This window comes from Oncorhynchus kisutch, linkage group LG14 (assembly GCF_002021735.2).
Source record: "Oncorhynchus kisutch isolate 150728-3 linkage group LG14, Okis_V2, whole genome shotgun sequence".
Taxonomy (NCBI): Eukaryota; Metazoa; Chordata; class Actinopteri; order Salmoniformes; family Salmonidae; genus Oncorhynchus; species Oncorhynchus kisutch.
The window spans coordinates 51,138,281-51,157,371 of record NC_034187.2 but is presented as its reverse complement, the minus strand read 5'-3'; the positions used below and the strand labels follow the sequence as shown (position 1 = coordinate 51,157,371).

The window sequence follows — 19,091 nt, the reverse complement described above, 5'->3', positions numbered from 1 at the left end:
AGCCATCGACGTAGCCATAAATCTAATTTTTATAGAGACTAACATTTGCAGATATTTCTCCATTAGAGGCTCACTCTGTGCTAGTGGGAGGTGTATGGATGCAGGCAATTGTAATGGCCAAGCCTAGCAGAAAGTGATGCACTACTTTATATACTGTATCTCTTCTATCTTCCTGACATTTAATCCAAATATAAATTCCCTGTCTTAGGTCAGTTAGGACCACCACTTTATTTTAAGAATGTGAAGTATCAGAATAATAGTTGAGATAATGATTTATTTCAGCTTTTATTTCTTTAAATCACATTCCCAGTGGGTCAGAAGTTTACATACACTCAATTAGTATTTGGTAGCATTGCCTTTACATTTGTTAATGTGGGGCGAACGTTTCAGGTAGCCTTCCACAAGCTTCCCACAATAAGTTGGGTGAATTTTGGCCCATTCCTCCTGACAAAGCTGGTGTAAATGAGTCAGGTTTGTAGGCCTACTTGCTCTCACACACTTTTTCAGTTCTGCCCACAAATGTTCTATAGGATTGAGGTCAGGGCTTTGTGATGGCCACTCCAATACCTTGACTTTGTTGTCCTGAAGCCATTTTGCCACAACTTTGGAAGTATGCTTGGGGTCATTGTCCATTTGGAAGACCCATTTGCAACCAAGCTTTAACTTCCTGACTGATGTCTTGAGATGTTGCTTCAATATATCCACATAATTTTCATCCCTAATGATGCCATCTATTTTGTGAAGTGCACCAGTCCCTCCTGCAGCAAAGCACCCCAAAAACATGATGCTGCCACCCCCGTGCTTTAAGGTTGGGATGGTGTTCTTTCGGCTTGCAAGCATCCCCCTTTTTCCTCCAAACATAACAATGGTCATTATGGCCGAACAGTTCTATTTTTGTTTCATCAGACCAGAGGACATTTCTCCAAAAAGTATGATCTTTGTCCCCTTGTGCAGTTACAAACCGTAGTCTGGCTTTTTTATGGCAGTTTTGGAGCAGTGGCTTCTTCCTTGCTGAGCGGCCTTTCAGGTTATGTTGATATAGGACTCGTTTTACTGTGGATACAGATACTTTCGTACCTGTTTCCTCCAGCATCTTCACAAGGTCCTTTGCTGTTGTTCTGGGATTTAGTTGCACTTTTCGCACCAAAGTACGTTCATCTCTAGGAGACATCTCTAGGAGACAGTCTCCTTACTGAGTGGTATGACGGCTGTCGTGGTCCCATGGTATTTATACTTGTGTACTATTGTTTGTACAGATGAACGTGGTACCTTCATGCATTTAGAAATTGCTCCCAAGGATGAACCAGACTTTTGGAGGTCTACAATTTTTTTTGTCTGATTTCTTTTGATTTTCCCATGATGTCAAGCAAAGAGGCACTGAGTTTGAAGGTAGGCCTTGAAATACATCCACAGGTACACCTACAACTCAAATGATGTCAATTAGCCTATCAGAAGCTTCTAAAGCCATGACATAATTTTCCAAGCTGTTTAAAGGCACAGTCAACTTAGTGTATGTAAACTTCTGACCCACTGGAATTGTGATACAGTGAATTATAAGTGAAATAATCTGTCTGTAAACAATTGTTGGAAAAATTACTTGTGTCATGCACAAAGTCGATGTCCTAACCGACTTGCCAAAACTATAGTTGTTAACAAGAACTTTGTGGAGTGGTTGAAAATGAGTTTTAATGACTCCAACCTAATTGTATATAAACTTCCGACTTCAACTGTAGACTGACCAGATGAATCCAGGTGAAAGCTATGATCCATTATTGATGTCAGTGGTTAAATCCACTTCAATCAGTGTAGATGAAGGGGAGGAGAAAGGTTAAAGAAGGCCTTGGATTGTGTATGTGTGCCATTCAGAGGGCGAATGGACAAGACACAATAGTTAAGTGTCTTTGAATGGGGTATGGTAGTAAGGAACACCGGTTTGTGTCAAGAACTGCAACGCTGCTGAGTTTTTCACGCTCAACAGTTCCCTGTGTGTATCAAGAATGATCAACCACCCAAAGGACATTGAGCCAACTGTGGGAAGCGTTGGAGTGAACATGGGCCAGCATCCCTGTGGAACGCTTGACACCTTGTAGAGTCCATGCCGAAACAAATTGAGGCTGTTCTCAGGGCAAAATTGTTACGTATGTGTTTTCCCAGGATTCAAATCCACTATCCTGGTGTTACAAGCATTATGCACTACCAACTGAGCTACAGAACAAAAATATAGCCTGGATGACAGGTGTCATTGAGGAACAACAACAGGCAGCTGAGAAGAGAACAAAACCGTGGGAGCCAATTATCTCATCTAATTTCGTACAATCCAGTGTGGTGTTGAACCGCCAGGCCGGCTTGCGAATCTCAGCCTCCGCGGCCTTATCTCCTGGCAGAGGAAACGGAGGTCCTTTAACGGGCTGAGGTCATTTCCTCTGCCTCGGGGCTCATAAAGGAAAATCTAAAATGTCTCCATTCGGTCAGCCCCTGCTTTCCTTCAAATGCCTGAGCTTCCTTTTTCATGTTTTTTTTCAGGATAGCAAATTAGTGGTTTCGGTTCCCCGAGACCCTCAGATTAAGCTAACCCACATCTCACTCCTACTAAAAAACATCCAAAGGGAAGCAGGAGGGAACAATACAGGGACAGAGGGAGAGAATGCCTCCCCTCTTACCCACAGAGCTTGACGGCCCTTAAGCCTTTCACAACTTCCTGTTCCCATTGCTCTCCGGTCGGTCCAGGGCGTCAGCGATGGGAAGATGGAGAGGCTCATTCAGAGCCCGCACGATGCAGAGGTGGAAGGCAGTCACGCTGTGATGCTAGGCAGGCGGAGGATTGATAGATCTGCTGCTGGTTGCTGCAGGAGCCATAGAGTCCTAAGGCAGATGGATGAGTGTGTGGGTGGGGGTGTAGGCTGCGTGTGTGGAGGAGAGGAGAGGCTCTAGTATGCTGGCCTAAAGGTGATTATGCACTCTGTGTTTTACAGAGTGCAAAAATGTGGAATGTACATGTGTGTGCTATTCTACGTGCATGTGTGCATTAATGTACATACAGTGGGGAGAACAAGTATTTGATACACTGCCGATTTTGCAGGTTTTCCTACTTACAAAGCATGTAGAGGTCTGTAATTTTTATCATAGGTACACTTCAACTGTGAGAGACGGAATCTAAAACAGAAATCCAGAAAATCACATTGTATGATTTTTAAGTAATGAATTTTAATTTTATTGCATGACATAAGTATTTTATCACCTAACAACCAGTAAGAATTGCGGCTCTCACAGACATGTTAGTTTTTCTTTAAGAAGCCCTCCTGTTCTCCACTCATTACCTGTATTAACCGCACCTGTTTGAACTCGTTACCTGTATAAAAGACACCTGTCCAGACACTCAATCAAACAGACTCCAACCTCTCCACAATGGCCAAGACCAGAGAACTGTGTAAGGACATCAGGGTTAAATTGTAGACCTGCACAATGCTGGGATGGGCTACAGAACAATAGGCAAGCAGCTTGGTGAGAAGGCAACAACTGTTGGCGCAATTATTAGAAAATGGAAGAAGTTCAAGATGACGGTCAATCACCCTCGGTCTGGGGCTCCATGCAAGATCTCACCTCGTGGGGCATCAATGATCATGAGGAAGGTGAGGGATCAGCCCAGAACTACATGGCAGGACCTGGTCAATGACCTGAAGAGAGCTGGGACCACAGTCTCAAAGAAAACCATTAGTAACACACTACGCAGTCATGGATTAAAATCCTGCAGCGCACGCAAGGTCCCCCTGCTCAAGCCAGCGCATGTCCAGGCCCGTCTGAAGTTTGCTAATGACCATCTGGATGATCCAGGGGAGGAATGGGAGAAGGTCATGTGGTCTGATGAGACAAAAATGTAGCTTTTTGGTCTAAACTCCACTCACCGTGTTTGGAGGAAGAAGAAGGATGAGTACAACCCCAAGAACACCATCCCAACCGTGAAGCATGGAGGTGGAAACATCAATTCTTTAGGAATGCTTTTCTGCAAAGGGGACAGGACGACTGCACCATATTGAGGGGAGGATGGATGGGGCCATGTATCGTGAGATCTTGGCCAACAACCTCCTTCCCTCAGTAAGAGCATTGAAGATGGGTTGTGGCTAGGTCTTCCAGCATGACAACGACCCGAAACACACTGCCAGGGCAACTAAGGAGTGGCTCCGTAAGAAGCATCTCAAGGTCCTGGAGTGGCCTAGCCAGTCTCCAGACCTGAACCCAATAGAAAATCTTTTGAGGGAGCTGAAAGTCCGTATTGTCCAGTGACAGCCCCAAAACCTGAAGGATCTGGAGACGGTCTGTATGGAGGAGTGGGCCAAAATCCCTGCTGCAGTGTGTGTAAACCTTGTCAAGAACTACAGGAAACGTATGATCTCTGTAATTGCAAACAAAGGTTTCTGTACCAAATATTAAGTTCTGCTTTTCTGATGTATCAAATACTTATGTCATGCAATAAAATGCTAATTAATTACTTAAAAATCATACAATGTGATTTTCTGGATTTTTGTTTTAGATTCCGTCTCTCACAGTTGAAGTGTACCTATGATAAAAATTACAGACCTCTACATGCTTTATAAGTAGGGAAACCTGCAAAATCGGCAGTGTATCAAATTCTTGTTCTCCCCGCTGTACAGTGGGGCAAAAATGTATTTAGTCAGCCACCAATTGTGCAAGTTCTCCCACTTAAAAAGATGAGAGAGGCCTGTAATTTTCATCATAGGTACACTTCAACTATGACAGACAAAATTAGAAAAAAAATCTGAAAATCACATTGTAGGATTTTTTATGAATTTATTAGCAAATAAGTATTTGGTCAATAACAAAAGTTTATCTCAATACTTTGTTATATACCCTTTGTTGGCAATGACAGAGGTCAAACGTTTTCTGTAAGTCTTCACAAGGTTTTCACACACTGTTGCTGGTATTTTGGACCATTCCTCCATGCAGATCTCCTCTAGAGCAGTGATGTTTTGGGGCTGTTGCTGGGCAACACGGACTTTCAACTCCCTCCAAATATTTTCTATGGGGTTGAGATCTGGAGAATGGCTAGGCCACTCCAGGACCTTGAAATGCTTATTACGAAGCCACTCCTTCGTTGCCCGGGCGGTGTGTTTGGGATCATTGTCATGCTGAAAGACCCAGCCCCGTTTCATCTTCAATGCCCTTGCTGATGGAAGGAGGTTTTCACTCAAAATCTCACGATACATGGCCCCATTCATTCTTTCCTTTACACGGATCAGTCGTCCTGGTCCCTTTGCAGAAAAACAGCCCCAAAGCATGATGTTTCCACCCCCATGCTTCACAGTAGGTATGGTGTTCTTTGGATGCAAATCAGGATTCTTTGTCCTCCAAACACGACGAGTTGAGTTTTTACCAAAAAGTTATATTTTGGTTTCATCTGACCATATGACATTCTCCCAATCTTCTTCTGGATCATCCAAATGCTCTCTAGTAAACTTTTTTTTATTTTTTATTTTTTTATTTCACCTTTATTTAACCAGGTAGGCTAGTTGAGAACAAGTTCTCATTTGCAACTGCGACCTGGCCAAGATAAAGCATAGCAGTGTGAGCATACAACAAAGAGTTACACATGGAGTAAACAATTAACAAGTCAATAACACAGTAGAAAACGAAGGGGGGGTCTATATACAATGTGTGCAAAAGGCATGAGGAGGTAGGCAAATAATTACAATTTTGCAGATTAACACTGGAGTGATAAAAGATCAGATGGTCATGTACAGGTAGAGATATTGGTGTGCAGAAGAGCAGAAAAGTGAATAAATAAAAACAGTATGGGGATGAGGTAGGTGAAAAGGGTGGGCTATTTACCAATAGACTATGTACAGCTGCAGCGATCGGTTAGCTGCTCAGATAGCTGATGTTTGAAGTTGTCAGACGGGCCTGGACATGTACTGGCTTAAGCAGGGGGACACGTCTGGCACTGCAGGATTTGAGTCCCTGGTGGCGTAGTGTGTTACTGATGGTAGGCTTTGTTACTTTGGTCCCAGCTCTCTGCAGGTCATTTACTAACTCCCCCCGTGTGGTTCTGGGATTTTTGCTCACCGTTCTTGTGATCATTTTGACCCCACGGGGTGAGATCTTGCGTGGAGCCCCAGATCGAGGGAGATTATCAGTGGTCTTGTATGTCTTCCATTTCCTAATAATTGCTCCCACAGTTGATTTCTTCAAACCAAGCTGCTTACCTATTGCAGATTCAGTCTTCCCAGCCTGGTGCAGGTCTACAATTTTGTTTCTGGTGTCCTTTGACAGCTCTTTGGTCTTGGCCATAGTGGAGTTTGGAGTGTGACTGTTTTTGAGGTTGTGGACAGGTATATTTTAGACTGATAAGTTCAAACAGGTGCCATTAATACAGGTAATGAGTGGAGGAAAGAGGAGCCCCTTAAAGAAGAAGTTACAGGTCTGTGAGAGCCAGAAATCTTGCTTGTTTGTAGGTGACCAAATACTTATTTTCCACCATAATTTGCAAATAAATTCATTAAAAATCCAACAATGTGATTTTCTGGATTTGTTTTCTCATTTTGTCTGTCATAGTTGAAGTGTACCTATGATGAAAATTACAGGCCTCTCTCATCTTTTTAAGTGAGAGAACTTGCTCAATTGGTGGCTGTCTAAATACTTTTTTGCCCAACTGTATGTGTATGCAAGCTCAGTGGTGGAAAAAGTACCCAATTGTCATACTTGGGGCAGCAGGTAGCCTAGTGGTTAGAGCGTTGGACTAGTAACCGAAAGGTTGCAAGATCGAATCACCGAGGTGACAAGGTAAAAATCTGTTGTTTCTGCCCCTGAACAAGGCAGTTAACCCACTGTTCCTAGGCCGTCATTGAAAATAAGAATTAGCTCTTAACTGACTTGCCTGGTTAAATAAAGGCCTTGCCTAGTAAAATAAAAATACTTGAGTAAAAGTAAAGATACCAATAGAAAATGAAGTAAAAGTGAAGGTCACCCAGTAAAATCCTACTTGAGTAAAAATCTAAACGTATTTGGTTTTGAATATACTTAAGTATCAAAAGTAAAAGTATAAATCATTTCAAATTCCTTATATTAAGCAAACCAGACAAAGCATGTGTTTAGTGAGTCTGCCAGATCAGAGGCACAAGGGATGACCAGGGATGTTCTCTCGATAAGTCTGTGAATTAGACCATTTTCCTGACCTACTAAGCATTCGAAATGTAACGGGTACTTTTAGGTGTCAAGGAAAATGTATGTAGTAAAAAGTATATCATTTTATTTAGGAATGTGGTGAAGTAAAAGTAAAAGTATTCAAAAATGTAAATAGTAAAGTAAAGTACTGATACCCATAAAAACGACTTAAGTAGTCCTTTCACATATTTTTACTGAAGTACTTTACACCACTGGCCATGCTCGCGTGAATGTGTGTGTATAATGAGTGCATCCATGCATGCGTGATTGTGTGTGCGTGCGTGAGCAAGTGCATTTGTTTGTGTGTGTGTGTGTGGGGTACATCAGTGCCCAGCATATCTCGGTATCTCTACAACAAACAGGTTCCTCTCCCACGCTTCAATCTCAGTGTGTCTCGCATTTCTTTAATCTTTCCCAGAGATGACTGGTTGCTGACCTCATGCACCCTTCCCCTTTTTCTTGCGCTTTGCTGCATTCTCACTGAGCTGAACTAAATACAAATAACACAGGAGAGGAGGGAGGGGGGATTGGCCTGGCTTGTTCCCGGCTTGGTGTCTGTCTGGTGGTGCCACCGTGTTGAAAAAGCACTGCCTCTGACATTTAAAGGAGCGCCAGGTCAAAAGGGCAGACGACTGAAAACAAAGTGATACCGGATCAGGGCGACGTTCTTCTTATGATGGATACGAAACCTGCTCCAACCCGTACCCCGCCTTCCTGCATTCACCTTTACAAGGACGGAGAGGAGGAGAGAGCATGCTTTTGAAAGGAAAAATCTGTTTAGAAGCAGATTGAGTAGACTGGAGTAACCTCTGAACATTGACGTTAATCATGAAAAAAAGTTGAGCGGGTATGTTACAACATTGGTGTCTCACTAGAAGAAAATCATTTCAGTTTAAGAAATGAAATGCCGGTCGGGGTCAAGAAGACAAAAAAACACAGGCACTCTGTATCAAGCTCTCTAAAAATCTGAAATATATTGCACATGTATTTCAACATCAGTATGAAAGGAATGAGGCCCTGGCTGTCAATAGTGATCAGAGACATAGGTTACATGGTAGGGGTAAGCCAGAGATCTGCATTTATACAGAAACACATGGCTTCTGATGAGGCCTTGGAGCTATTGTGGCCTCTCTTCCTTTCTCCCTCTCTCTCCCGTCTTTCTGCCCTCCTCCCCCTTCCCCTCCCTCGGTGCACAGGGCTGGACCATCATTTCCACTCGTAAAATACAGATGCTTATGCTTGGCTTTTGGCATCTCGGCAGCGCTGCATTCCAGGCAGGTGAGGTATGGGAAACTGGTCTCCCCCCACCCGCGAGTGCAGAGCCGAGTGCCTGGCCCTCCAGAGCATAACTCACCAGGCCAGTGCCCTGGACTCAGAGAGGCTCTACTGTATTTCATCTCCACACCCTGCGATTTACTTCACACCTCTGGTGTGTCTGTATACTCCCTCAATCCTCTCTTCCTGTTTTCCACCACCCGTGGGTCCATCCTTCCTCCTAACAAGGGGCCCAGGCTGACTTCTGATTGCCTACATGAGTCACCAGCAACAAATGGACATTCCAGTCATTTAGCAGATGCTCTTACCCAGAAGCAATTCGGGTTAAGTGCCTTGCTCAAGGGCACATCAGCTGATTTCTCACCTACGGTAGATGCCTCTGCGATTCGAACCAGTGACCCTTTGGTTACTGGCCCGACGCTCTTAACCACTAAGCTACCTGCCGCCCCACACAAAGAAGGTTAAGCCAATCCGAGGCTTCTCGAGCCTTGAATCATGGAGGGTTGTCTTCCATCCAGGTAAGGACGGGTCGGAAGGCGGCATCACCTCGAAGGGGGGCGGCAATACAGAGCAAAGAGGCTGCAAAAAACAATTACCAAGTATTGATGGAACTTCAGTAGCGCTTAAACAGTGCTGCCATACACCTCAGGACTAATCTGTTGTTTTTCTTCATCTCCCCCTCTACGACTGGCCATGAAATGGGTCTACACACCGTATGCAAACGGAGCTGCCGCGGAATTTTTGGAATGGACCGTATCTACGACACTCTTGGTGCTCCATTTTGAGTGTGTAGCAGCCGTCAGAGGAGAGTGAACAGAAGGAAAACTACGGAAATGTATTTACAGTACTGTACCAGCTGAAGCGGAGAACAATGTCTACGAATAGCTTGAGATGTAAGACCAGAGCATTAGTAAAGAACGTTTAACTGCATCGTACTTGCCTGTTCGCCTTCTAATTGGATATGTGCACTTGATTAGCGATTGAAACATTTGCCACCGATATGACGGCTCCGTCGTTTGGTTTTGATGTGTCAACATGACACTCATGGTGAGTGTACAGACAGCACAGGCTAATGTTGTTTTCCAAGACCCGGTTGAAAGAGGGGGAGATAAAAGAGTCTACGGGGCCGTAGCTAGGGAGGGGCTGCACAACAACTGCCCATCGTCTGACGTCCTTCCGGCGAGCGAACTTCATCGTTGGGCCTAGTCATTAACCTCCATCCTTCCTCCAGCTAGCGGTAACTGCTAAATCGTTGATTTGCGACATGCAGGTGCTTTCTCGACTGAGGTCTGTGCTCATGCCAGGGCTTGGCACCGAACGCTTCCTCTGACAACATCTGCTTTGATGAGTGATCGCTGCGCCGTGGACGGTGGCAGACACAAGGCTCTCGGTGGCTAACACAAGGCTCAGCCTGCATCCCAAATGGCACCCTACATAGTGCCCTGGTCAAAAGTAGTGCACTACCTAGGGAATACGGTGCCATTTGGGATACAGTGACCTTGGTGACATACCTTTGCACTGGTTGGTGTTCTTGTCCAGAATGGCCTTGGTTGACACTATTTTCCCATATCTGTGAAGAGAAGAGAGAAGCAGAATTACTAGGTGGAATGGTTCTAGGACATAACATCGGGAATATTCTTAGAATTCAGTAGTGCTATTACCATTACAGTAGGCTATTTTGTCCTCTCTCAATTCTCTAACCTCCACTTGGCCTAAAAATGTATAAATGTAGTGAGGCACGATTGCTCTCTTGATAACCATTACCGCTGCTGGGAAATAAACACAGTGGAAGTTAACACAGTCTACTACCACTTCATCTCTCCCATTAATCAAACAACTGCACTATGACTTGCTGTGGCAAAAACCCCATCGTTATGGACTGTGTGTGGACTAGAGGACGACGGCATCAGGCAGCTCTGTGTGTGTGTGCCTGCCTGTGTGTTTATGCCTGTGTGTATGCGTGCATGCCTGTACTTGCCCTTGTGTTTTTGTGTGTGTGTGTGTGTGTGTGTGTGTGTTTGTGTGTGCGTGTGTGTACATAGGGAAGTGTGGAGCTTCCTGGCCCATATTTCACCAGCGGGGGATAATTGTGCCATTTCTCAACGCACAGCGAAGACTCTATTTATTGCATGCTGCGGTGGGGTGGGTGGCAGGCATGAACTGATGAGCACAAAGAGGAAAAACTACAGCCTGACACTCAGACTCCTGGATACCAATCAGACTGTTGTCTTGATGGGATCGAGACGCAGGGTAATTTTGACGGTGGCTGGGTCCCAAATGGCACCAGTTCCCAATATGCCTGGTGTCAAAAGTAGTGCACCTCTATGGGTACAGAGCGCCATTAGGGACGCAGCCCGGCAGGCGGAAACTTAGCCTCATTGATACCAATCAGTCGATTGTATTTTATGGGAGCGAGAGACACAGGGTAATTTGACTTACCTGGTAAGAAATATCAACAGGGATTTGTATTCCCAGAGGGAGTTCGAGGGCGTCTCCCATGAGCAATAGAAAAGATTGGATTCAACACGGGGCTGGTGCATATATTTGATGCCATTGATATACTCAAAGCAAACATTGTATGTTTGTTATTGATGGTGCACTGTTGAGGAAAAAGCCTTTGTTTACACCTGCCGTGTCCTGTGCACGTGACAAATGAACTATGATGGAGAGAAAAAACTGAACATACATTGGAAACTCAATGAAGTTACACATCGATTGTAACATTAACGTAGCACTAACTAAGGTGTGCATGTGTTTTCTGCGTGTCTGGTTGTGTGTATGTGCGAAAATGGGCAAGAGCGTGTGTGTGTATGTGTGTGTGTGTGTGTGTGTGTACAGTCGTCTCGTTCTGGGAAACAGTTAAAAAGGCCTTCGATTGGCATGGGGTTGGGGAAAGTTCTCATTAGAACTTTGTTTGGGTCCACTGGGACCAGGAGACAACTCGTCTCATTAATTGTTAAAGATGGTTCATCAATGCATCGTGTCTGTGATCCAAAAATACCCGACAAAGACACCAGGAGTGGGATGAAAAGAAAAGGCTGAATCAGGCATCGAGCCCATCATGGAGAATATTGGTAATAAACAGGGAATACAAGCCGTGTGTACGAGCCACGTATATATGTATGTGCATGCAAAGGTGTGTGTGTGTGTGTGTGTGTGGACACCGTGCTGGCGGCTTCTCTTTCATGACTTTGATGTGACAGAGACAGTCCCTGTGAAGCCCAGGTTTAACACTGGTGATGCTGTCGCTCTGCTCGAGCCGGTCTCCTCTAATCCTATTTCAATCACTGTCAGTCTCCGTCATCTCAGTCTTTAATGGTCCTAGTCAGTCCTCACCCAGTCCCTCTCTCGCTCTTTCCCTCTTTTTCTCTCTCTCCCTCGTTCCCTCTCCTTCTCTGTCCCTCGTTCCCTCTCCTTCTCTGTCCCTCTCCCAATTCTATCTCTCTCTGTGGTTGCACAGTTTCTCTTTCGGGGAAACAGTTAACTTCCTGCAATTCTACTAATTTCACCATGGGGCAAAGACAAAAATTAGCATTTTAATATCTCACCTCCTGCTATTCTACACATTTTGCAATGAGGCTCAGAGAATTTGGCATTTTGAAAGATCATTTCATGCTATTCTACACATATTGCCATGGGGTGGAGAGGAAAATGTGCAGTTTTACAGCTAATTTCATGGTATTCTACATATATTGAATTGAGGATGAGAGAATTTGGCATTTCTAAAGCTAACTTCCTGCTATTCTACACATATTGCCATGGGGCGGAGAGGACATCCAAACCAGCCTAATTGTAATGAATGGCATTAGAGGCATAATACTGATTTGACTTATGCAGGAAAATAAAACAAATGCATGTGATATATCAGAAAATGTGTAATAGAATGATTGTCAAGCTAAAATATTGTCATATGATCATACATACAGTTTATACGGGTTTCCTACCAGTGTTCTGTGTAAAAAAAACGTCGGAAATATATGTAAACAGACCATAAATGTCTCAATTGATGTTTTCTTGGAAAGCTGAGAGTGCTATTATATGGTCAAATGTGGTATGCCAGTGTCTCTTTCCTCCTCTTCCTCTCACTCTGTCTCCCTTCCTCTTTCTCTCGCTTTCTCTCTCTCTGCCAATCATTCCACCGCCATATCCAATCAATAATTTGAGACGAGGAGACTAAAAAGGACACCCGCCCAATAAAAATACACTTTTTTATATGTGGTTCTATGCCGTTGAACATCGCACAAATTGAGGCAACTGTAAAAGACGTCATTCGTTCGAAAGCTTTCTAGGAATTGAAGCACGGTGCCTAGCCTCAACCGCAGCTTCTACTTTTCGGGTGGAGGCCTGACGACGAGACATTGGATCATATTGGATCCATTGAATATCTGCATCTCCTTTTTCCCCTCTCTGGGTGAAATGATCCAGGCATATTTCCGCCATTACGCTGGGGGTGAAGTGGTTCTTACATGGAGAGCAGACCAGAGCCAGCTTTGCAGGAGAAGGGGTGAGGGGGACTGGCGGACCACCCAAGCGTGGCGTTGTCCCCCCGCTGGCTCTCCAAAGCGCCCTCGCTGTCTGCATGTCTGTTTGCTGCAGTAGACGTGTGAAGTGGCATGACAGGTAGGTGGGAAACAGCTCCAGGCAGTTTCTGCTCCATGTCTGTGTTTCCCTAACTCCCTTCTACTGACCACATGGTATAACCACAACCTCTAGGGGATACAGTCACATTCTCTCCTCTCTGTGTGTGTGTGTGTGTGTGTGTGTGTGTGTGTGTGTGTGTGTGTGTGTGTGTGTGTGTGTGTGTGTGTGTGTGTGTGTGTGTGTGTAAACACCCCAGGGTATCTGAAGAGGGGTCTGACAGGCCCTTGGGCCCCTAGGTTTGGGGAGGAGTTTGAAAGGAGGAAATTAAAAGAAAGTGATCCCGCTGTGGACCCCAGAGGCAGATGGGGGACCCTGGCTGTGTGGCGTCTGTGTCAGTACATCTCTTGAGTTTTGCGTTTATATTACTCAATGTTTGACGGTAATTTAAGAGACAGGTGTCACTGTTTTTACACATATTCTGAATGGGCAGGTACGGCTAGAGGGAGAAAGAGAGTGGTAGACAGAGGAAGAGGGATAGATTGAAAGCAGGAAAGTGAGAGATGGCGCCATACTTTAGTGCAACGTTCCGGGTTGAGTTAGTGCCACGTTCCGGTTGACCTGCAAGCTCAACCGACTCCCCCTCAGAGCTTTAAAGGTGAGCCTGACAGACAGGGGTCAAATCACAGCTATTAGTGCTGTGGGCCATTAAGGACTAGGACCAGTTGACCTGGGAGCATGGGAGCTTCCTCTGTGACTATAGAACAGAGGGTTAAGGGCAGGGGAAGGGACCCAGGTTCTGTTCCAAATGGCACTATATTTCCCTATATAGTGCACTACTTTTGACCAGAGCCCAGGGAGCTATATAGGGAACAGGGTGTCATTTAGGACGCAGGCCCAGTCTCACAGTGAACTGCAGAGACAGACAGGCAGGTGCTGCGCACTGCTGAACTAGCCTGCTCTATCCTGATGGACACCTGGCATTGGGGGGGGGAGACCCTCTGGTCACTCAAGTAGAACTGAATCAAAATCAATCACGAGCCACTCTCCTGAGCTGTACTTGTGTACTGTAGAGGGACCTGCCCTTTGAAGATATCCCACAGTAGGGCCGCTGCACTACCACGGTACAAGATGTTACCGTTGTCGGTTCTTAAGCTCTTCTCTCCCTGCTTCTATCAGGTAATACAATGGTTTTCTGTGAACTGTAGGTCTAAGCTCTTTGGCCCTCCTCACCCTCTGGTCCCACCCACTGTGGAACGTATTCCCATTGCTGGAAGACAACAGTTCTATTTCTAAATGTCATCTTGACATTTCTGCATTTGAAATGAATTGTGATAGCTCCCCTGGCAACGACGGCCCTCTGACAAATGGTGACCCGGTGAATTAGGCCAATACTTTGCTGGCTCACTTACAAGATGACATGTCTACTGGCCCAGGGCTGGAAAAAAACCCAAGCTTGGGTTGCATTTCCTCCTTACGATTCTGTTAGCCACCCATCCGGGATCCAGCCCTTCGTCACCTTTAAGGGGCTCTGACTGAGGCTAGCCTGACAAGTGTCGGCCATGGTTGAGCATCACCAGTGTTAAATAGCAGTGTCGGCCATGGTTGAGTTAGCACCTGCAGCTGACCTGAGAATGATTTAGTGGTGATGTCCTTGTCAACCCAGGATCTGTATCAGGCCAAAAATAACACACACACACACACACACACACACACACACACACACACAGGATAATGCATTTCTGACAGGTAGTGCTGGTGAAAGATGTTGGCCGATCATCAGATTGGAGCTCATCACAGAGATCTCCACCCACAGGGAGGCAGGAGGGAGAGAGAGAATGAAAAAGAGAGGGGGGGGGGGGGAGAACAAGAGCGAGAGAGTGAGAGAACAAGAGGATGTGAGAGAGAGAACAAGAGAGAGTGAGCGACTACAGGGGCTCCACTATAGATATGGAGTGCTTTTAATGGAGTGAGTGGGAGAGAAAAATGGCAGTGTTTGTGTGTGTGTGTGTGTGTGTGTGTTTGTACGTACGTGTGTGTGTGTGTTTAATAGAATGAGTAATAGGCATATGGCTATTTTCCACAGTACCACAGTTCTCTTTCAGGCTTCAGCGTTCCAAAATAGCTCCTGTTTGTCCACAGCCGTCTACAACCTGTCAAGCCACGCATTTCTGTCTGACACGCACAAATGAACACATCTCATCTGTGTTGCTTTCTCCACACTACTCCAGATGAAAGGGAAAGAGAGAGAAAGAGGGGGAAGGCACGGAGAGTGTCAAAGCATCTGGGAGGGAAACTGTAGAGTCCCGAGCGCTCGGCTTCCTGCCCTCACGTCAACCAGTCTTAAGGCTGACGGCTGCTGCACCTGTAATGGATGGGGTGGAGCTTTCATTTGACATTTTAGTAATTTAGCAGACACTCTTATCCAGAGTGACTTACGGTTAAGTGCTTTGTTCAAGTGCACATCGGCAGATTTTTACCTAGTCCTCTCTGGAATTCGAACCAGCGACCTTTCGGTTACTGGCCCAAAGCTCTTAACCGCTAGGCTACCCGACGCTTCCCAGCAGAGTGGGTGTACTGGCTGTAACTGGCTGTAAAGAAACAAACAGAGGGAGTGCCTATGAAAAGCCAAGCTGTCTCGATACCATGTATACAGTAATTGAGGGATAAATAATGTAGGAGATTGCCTGAGGGCATATCAGCCACTGCACAGCAACTGCTCTCCAAATCAATGTTGTGGAGGATACAACATATTAGTTCGGTCTGGGCATTCCTGCGGTTGCCTCACTGCCTCAGAGGTTAAGCGCCGCTATCTCGGTCCGTTCTGAAGGACGTGCGGCGGAGTTGGTTGACTGGACGGAGAAGGAGAGAGAAGGAGAGAGAGAGAGAAAGGGCCAGGAAAGGCGGAGCTGGACTGAAAGTGTAGGGCGACGATGACGGAGGCGAAAGAGCCGAGTCTGGGCTGACTGGAGTATCTTTTCTCACACTTCATCCCTTTGGCAGTTTGTTGAAAAGGAGCCCGATGGATCGGGGAGGCTCTGATAGCCGGCCGGTTCGCGTCAACAGAGGGCCTCTGAGAGTCACGATGGATAATGTGGCGCTTCGGATCGCAGAGGCTTTGTGGAACAGGTGGTCCCAGGGTCACCTCTTCCTCCTTCCTCTGCTGTGTGGAGCTCCCCAAACCTCTCACTCCCCACTCTCTCACTCCTCCATCCCTCGCCACACATGGGAAAGTTTTTTGGGGACAATTGGCGGTGATTAGCTCTTGATTTGGGGTTCTCTCCGTTTGATCGGGCGAGGGAAAGCAGTGTGATAGAGAGCACAGCTGTAGCTGGACTGCGGCTTAAATTGGGTGCAGAGATCCAGAAGGGCAGGATGGATGAAAGCAGGAGGGAGGTGGAAAACAAAGAAGTCAAAAGGGAGGAGGACGGAAGGGAGGGTAGGGAGGGAAGCTCTGGGGTCCTTTGCAATGTACATGTTTGAGTTATGGATTTAGGCCACTGGCAGGGAGAATGTGAGCTTGAACGCTTCTGTTATTCCAGGTGTGGGCCCTATGTCTGGTCTCGAGCGCCTTGTCTAAAAATGCTCTTTACTCAAAAGAACCAGCGGGCTGGTTCAGCCCCTCTACCTCTCCTGGGTGGTGGACTGCAACAAGAAAACCCTGGGGCTGCCCAATCGCTTGGTAGTCAAATGGATCATAAAGTCTCCCGTTGCCCAAGAGGGCTCGGGGGTTAGCGTTGGCTACACACCCCATGGGTGGGTTATGCTTGGCCCTGTGCCCCACCTGCCTGGCTTGGTCCAGGCATTTTTCTAACGGTAACGGCTGTTCCATCCAGGTCTCTCTTGCTCTGGGTGTTCAGCCAAACCCCCTTCTCTGGCTGCTCCTCCATGCCCATATATCAGGCTGATGGTTCTGGAGAGCTACAGACACAGCCAATTGAATAAAATAGATTAAGCACACTCCCAAATCCCATTAATTGCTCTTCCAACTGCGTAGAATTAGAACCTCCGTGGCCATTGTTGTTATTGACTCCCTTTTCTTTTGGCTATGTTTGAAGTAGTAGAGGAAGTTGTAGTAGGTGAGTGTTAGGACTCTTTGGAGACTGTAGCTCGCCATATCGTTACGGTCAGCGGCGTTCATTTTCATGTAGGAGTGGCTGCTGCAATTTGAGAGAACTTTGGCATTTCCAAGCATCTCTCAGGCCGGCGTGTAACAACCTCCAATCAGCAGCTACGATATGGCACACTCTCAAGAATGCGTCAGTTGGCGGCACTGTGTTTACTTTAGAGATACGGGGCCTTGACTGCTGGGGCTGTTCCACAGTGTGTGTGACCCCGTGAACCTGTCTCGGGAACCGGCATGGCTCAGCACACCACAAGGACTCATAGTAAATCGGAGTTGTCTCGAAAACCCCCGACCCTAAGCAACAGTGACTAGGGTCTGGTTTCAAAGACGGACCCTTTAGGCATACACGAACTACATCACTTCCTTATCCCCTTCACACCAAAGCTGCAGTCTACCAGGCAGTGTGTCACTCCTTCATGGATGTGAAACATGGATAGTCTACAGCCGACACTTACTAGAGTCCTTTGACATAAAATGGCTTCAACGCATGTTGAAAGTGACCTGGCAGGACCGTGTGCCACATTGCGAGAACAGAGAACCAACTGCAGGAGCATTGAGGTGTACTTCACACCACCACCAGCTAAGATGGCTCGGGCCATGCCGTCTGGATGCCAGAGGACCGCCTCCCGCGAAAGATGCTGTACAGACAGCCAGAACTGGGCCGTCACACTTCAGGTGGGCAGAAAAAAAAGAGGCTAAAGGACCAACTGAAGACATCCGCTAAAGAAGTTGGGGATAAAACCTGTCTCCGTCCAGATTGGCGCGGACTCAAGGAGTGCAGTTGGCCGTGGGCGAAGTGACAGAGAAGACATATGACCACTGGCCTCAACAGGACAGGCCTTTGTGTGCTCTTTCCGTGGCAGAGAGTGTGCATCCCGCATCGGATTGTACAGTCATCAACGAACCCACAAGCAGTAGTGGAAGTCATCATTGGATATGATTTTTTTTAATGGATATCACGGGGGTAATATTAAATGAGTGTGAAATGCAAGAGGCTAGTTTGCATCAACTACCTTCACTAAAATCACTGCAAACTCTGGTTTCGTATCGCAACGTTCTGGAATCGTGATTTGCTGAGAGAGTTGTGTGTCCGAAGAGGACTCACCCCGGATCATTTTTTCGTCTTCTTTAGTGAAGTTGCCAACAGAGTCTGTCATTGAAACCCGACCCTAGTCACTGTTGCCTAGTCACTGTTGCCTAGGGTCGGGTTTTCAAGACTAATCTCTGAGAGGAAAATGCTGCCACACACACACACACAGGCAGAGTCAGACAACCCCATGATACTGATAATAACTCGGGCGGCTGAGAGGTGGTTGAAAAACCCCCTAGGACTCCTCATTTTCAGAAAACTGCAACAGCTCATTTCAGAGGTTTCAGTTTAACATGAAGCCCTGGGGGACAAGGCGTCGGGCCAAGGGAGGATGCCATTATGGTGGGGTTGGAGCAGGTTGGGGTGGGAGGAGGACCCGGGTGTCACAGACTGCAGCGCCAGATGACCTTTGTGAAAATGTTACTACCCGCCTGTGCCTGAAACAGTGGCTGGCTAATTAAAGTTTCATTGGCATTGGATTTTCATTGGCACGGCAGACCTCGGGCAACCTTGGGGGCACTTAGACAATACGGACGAAGGCAACTGGCAAAAATACAGGGGAGAGAAATGCTGAGGACAGAGTGTGTGGGAGGAAGGGAAGGGAAGCATCCACTAGAGGACAGTGAGGTAGTAATGGTGTTTGTCCAATGTTTTGTCATGTTTTTAGGTACAGGAGCTAGTAAACCACAGAGTGATATTTGAATCTTCACTGCCGGGTACTTTACTTAAGTTCCCGACAATGCCCTTCTGAAAAACGTCTGGCCTCAAATTCAAGATCATACTGAATTGGAAAAATAAATTGAAACGGCCTACAGTGATATTTGTACAGAAGGGGACTATGTGACT

General features: G+C 46.3%; 1 protein-coding gene across 1 annotated transcript in view; it reads right to left on the bottom strand.

Moving 5' to 3' along the window:
* Window positions 1-19,091, bottom strand: part of rbms3 (RNA binding motif, single stranded interacting protein) — a 211,533-nt gene that overhangs the window by 149,798 nt on the left and 42,644 nt on the right. Inside the window, exon 3 of the mRNA XM_031788529.1 lies at window positions 9,963-10,021. Within this exon, the coding sequence (XP_031644389.1) occupies window positions 9,963-10,021 (59 nt within the window). The remainder of the gene's footprint in view (window positions 1-9,962; window positions 10,022-19,091) is intronic.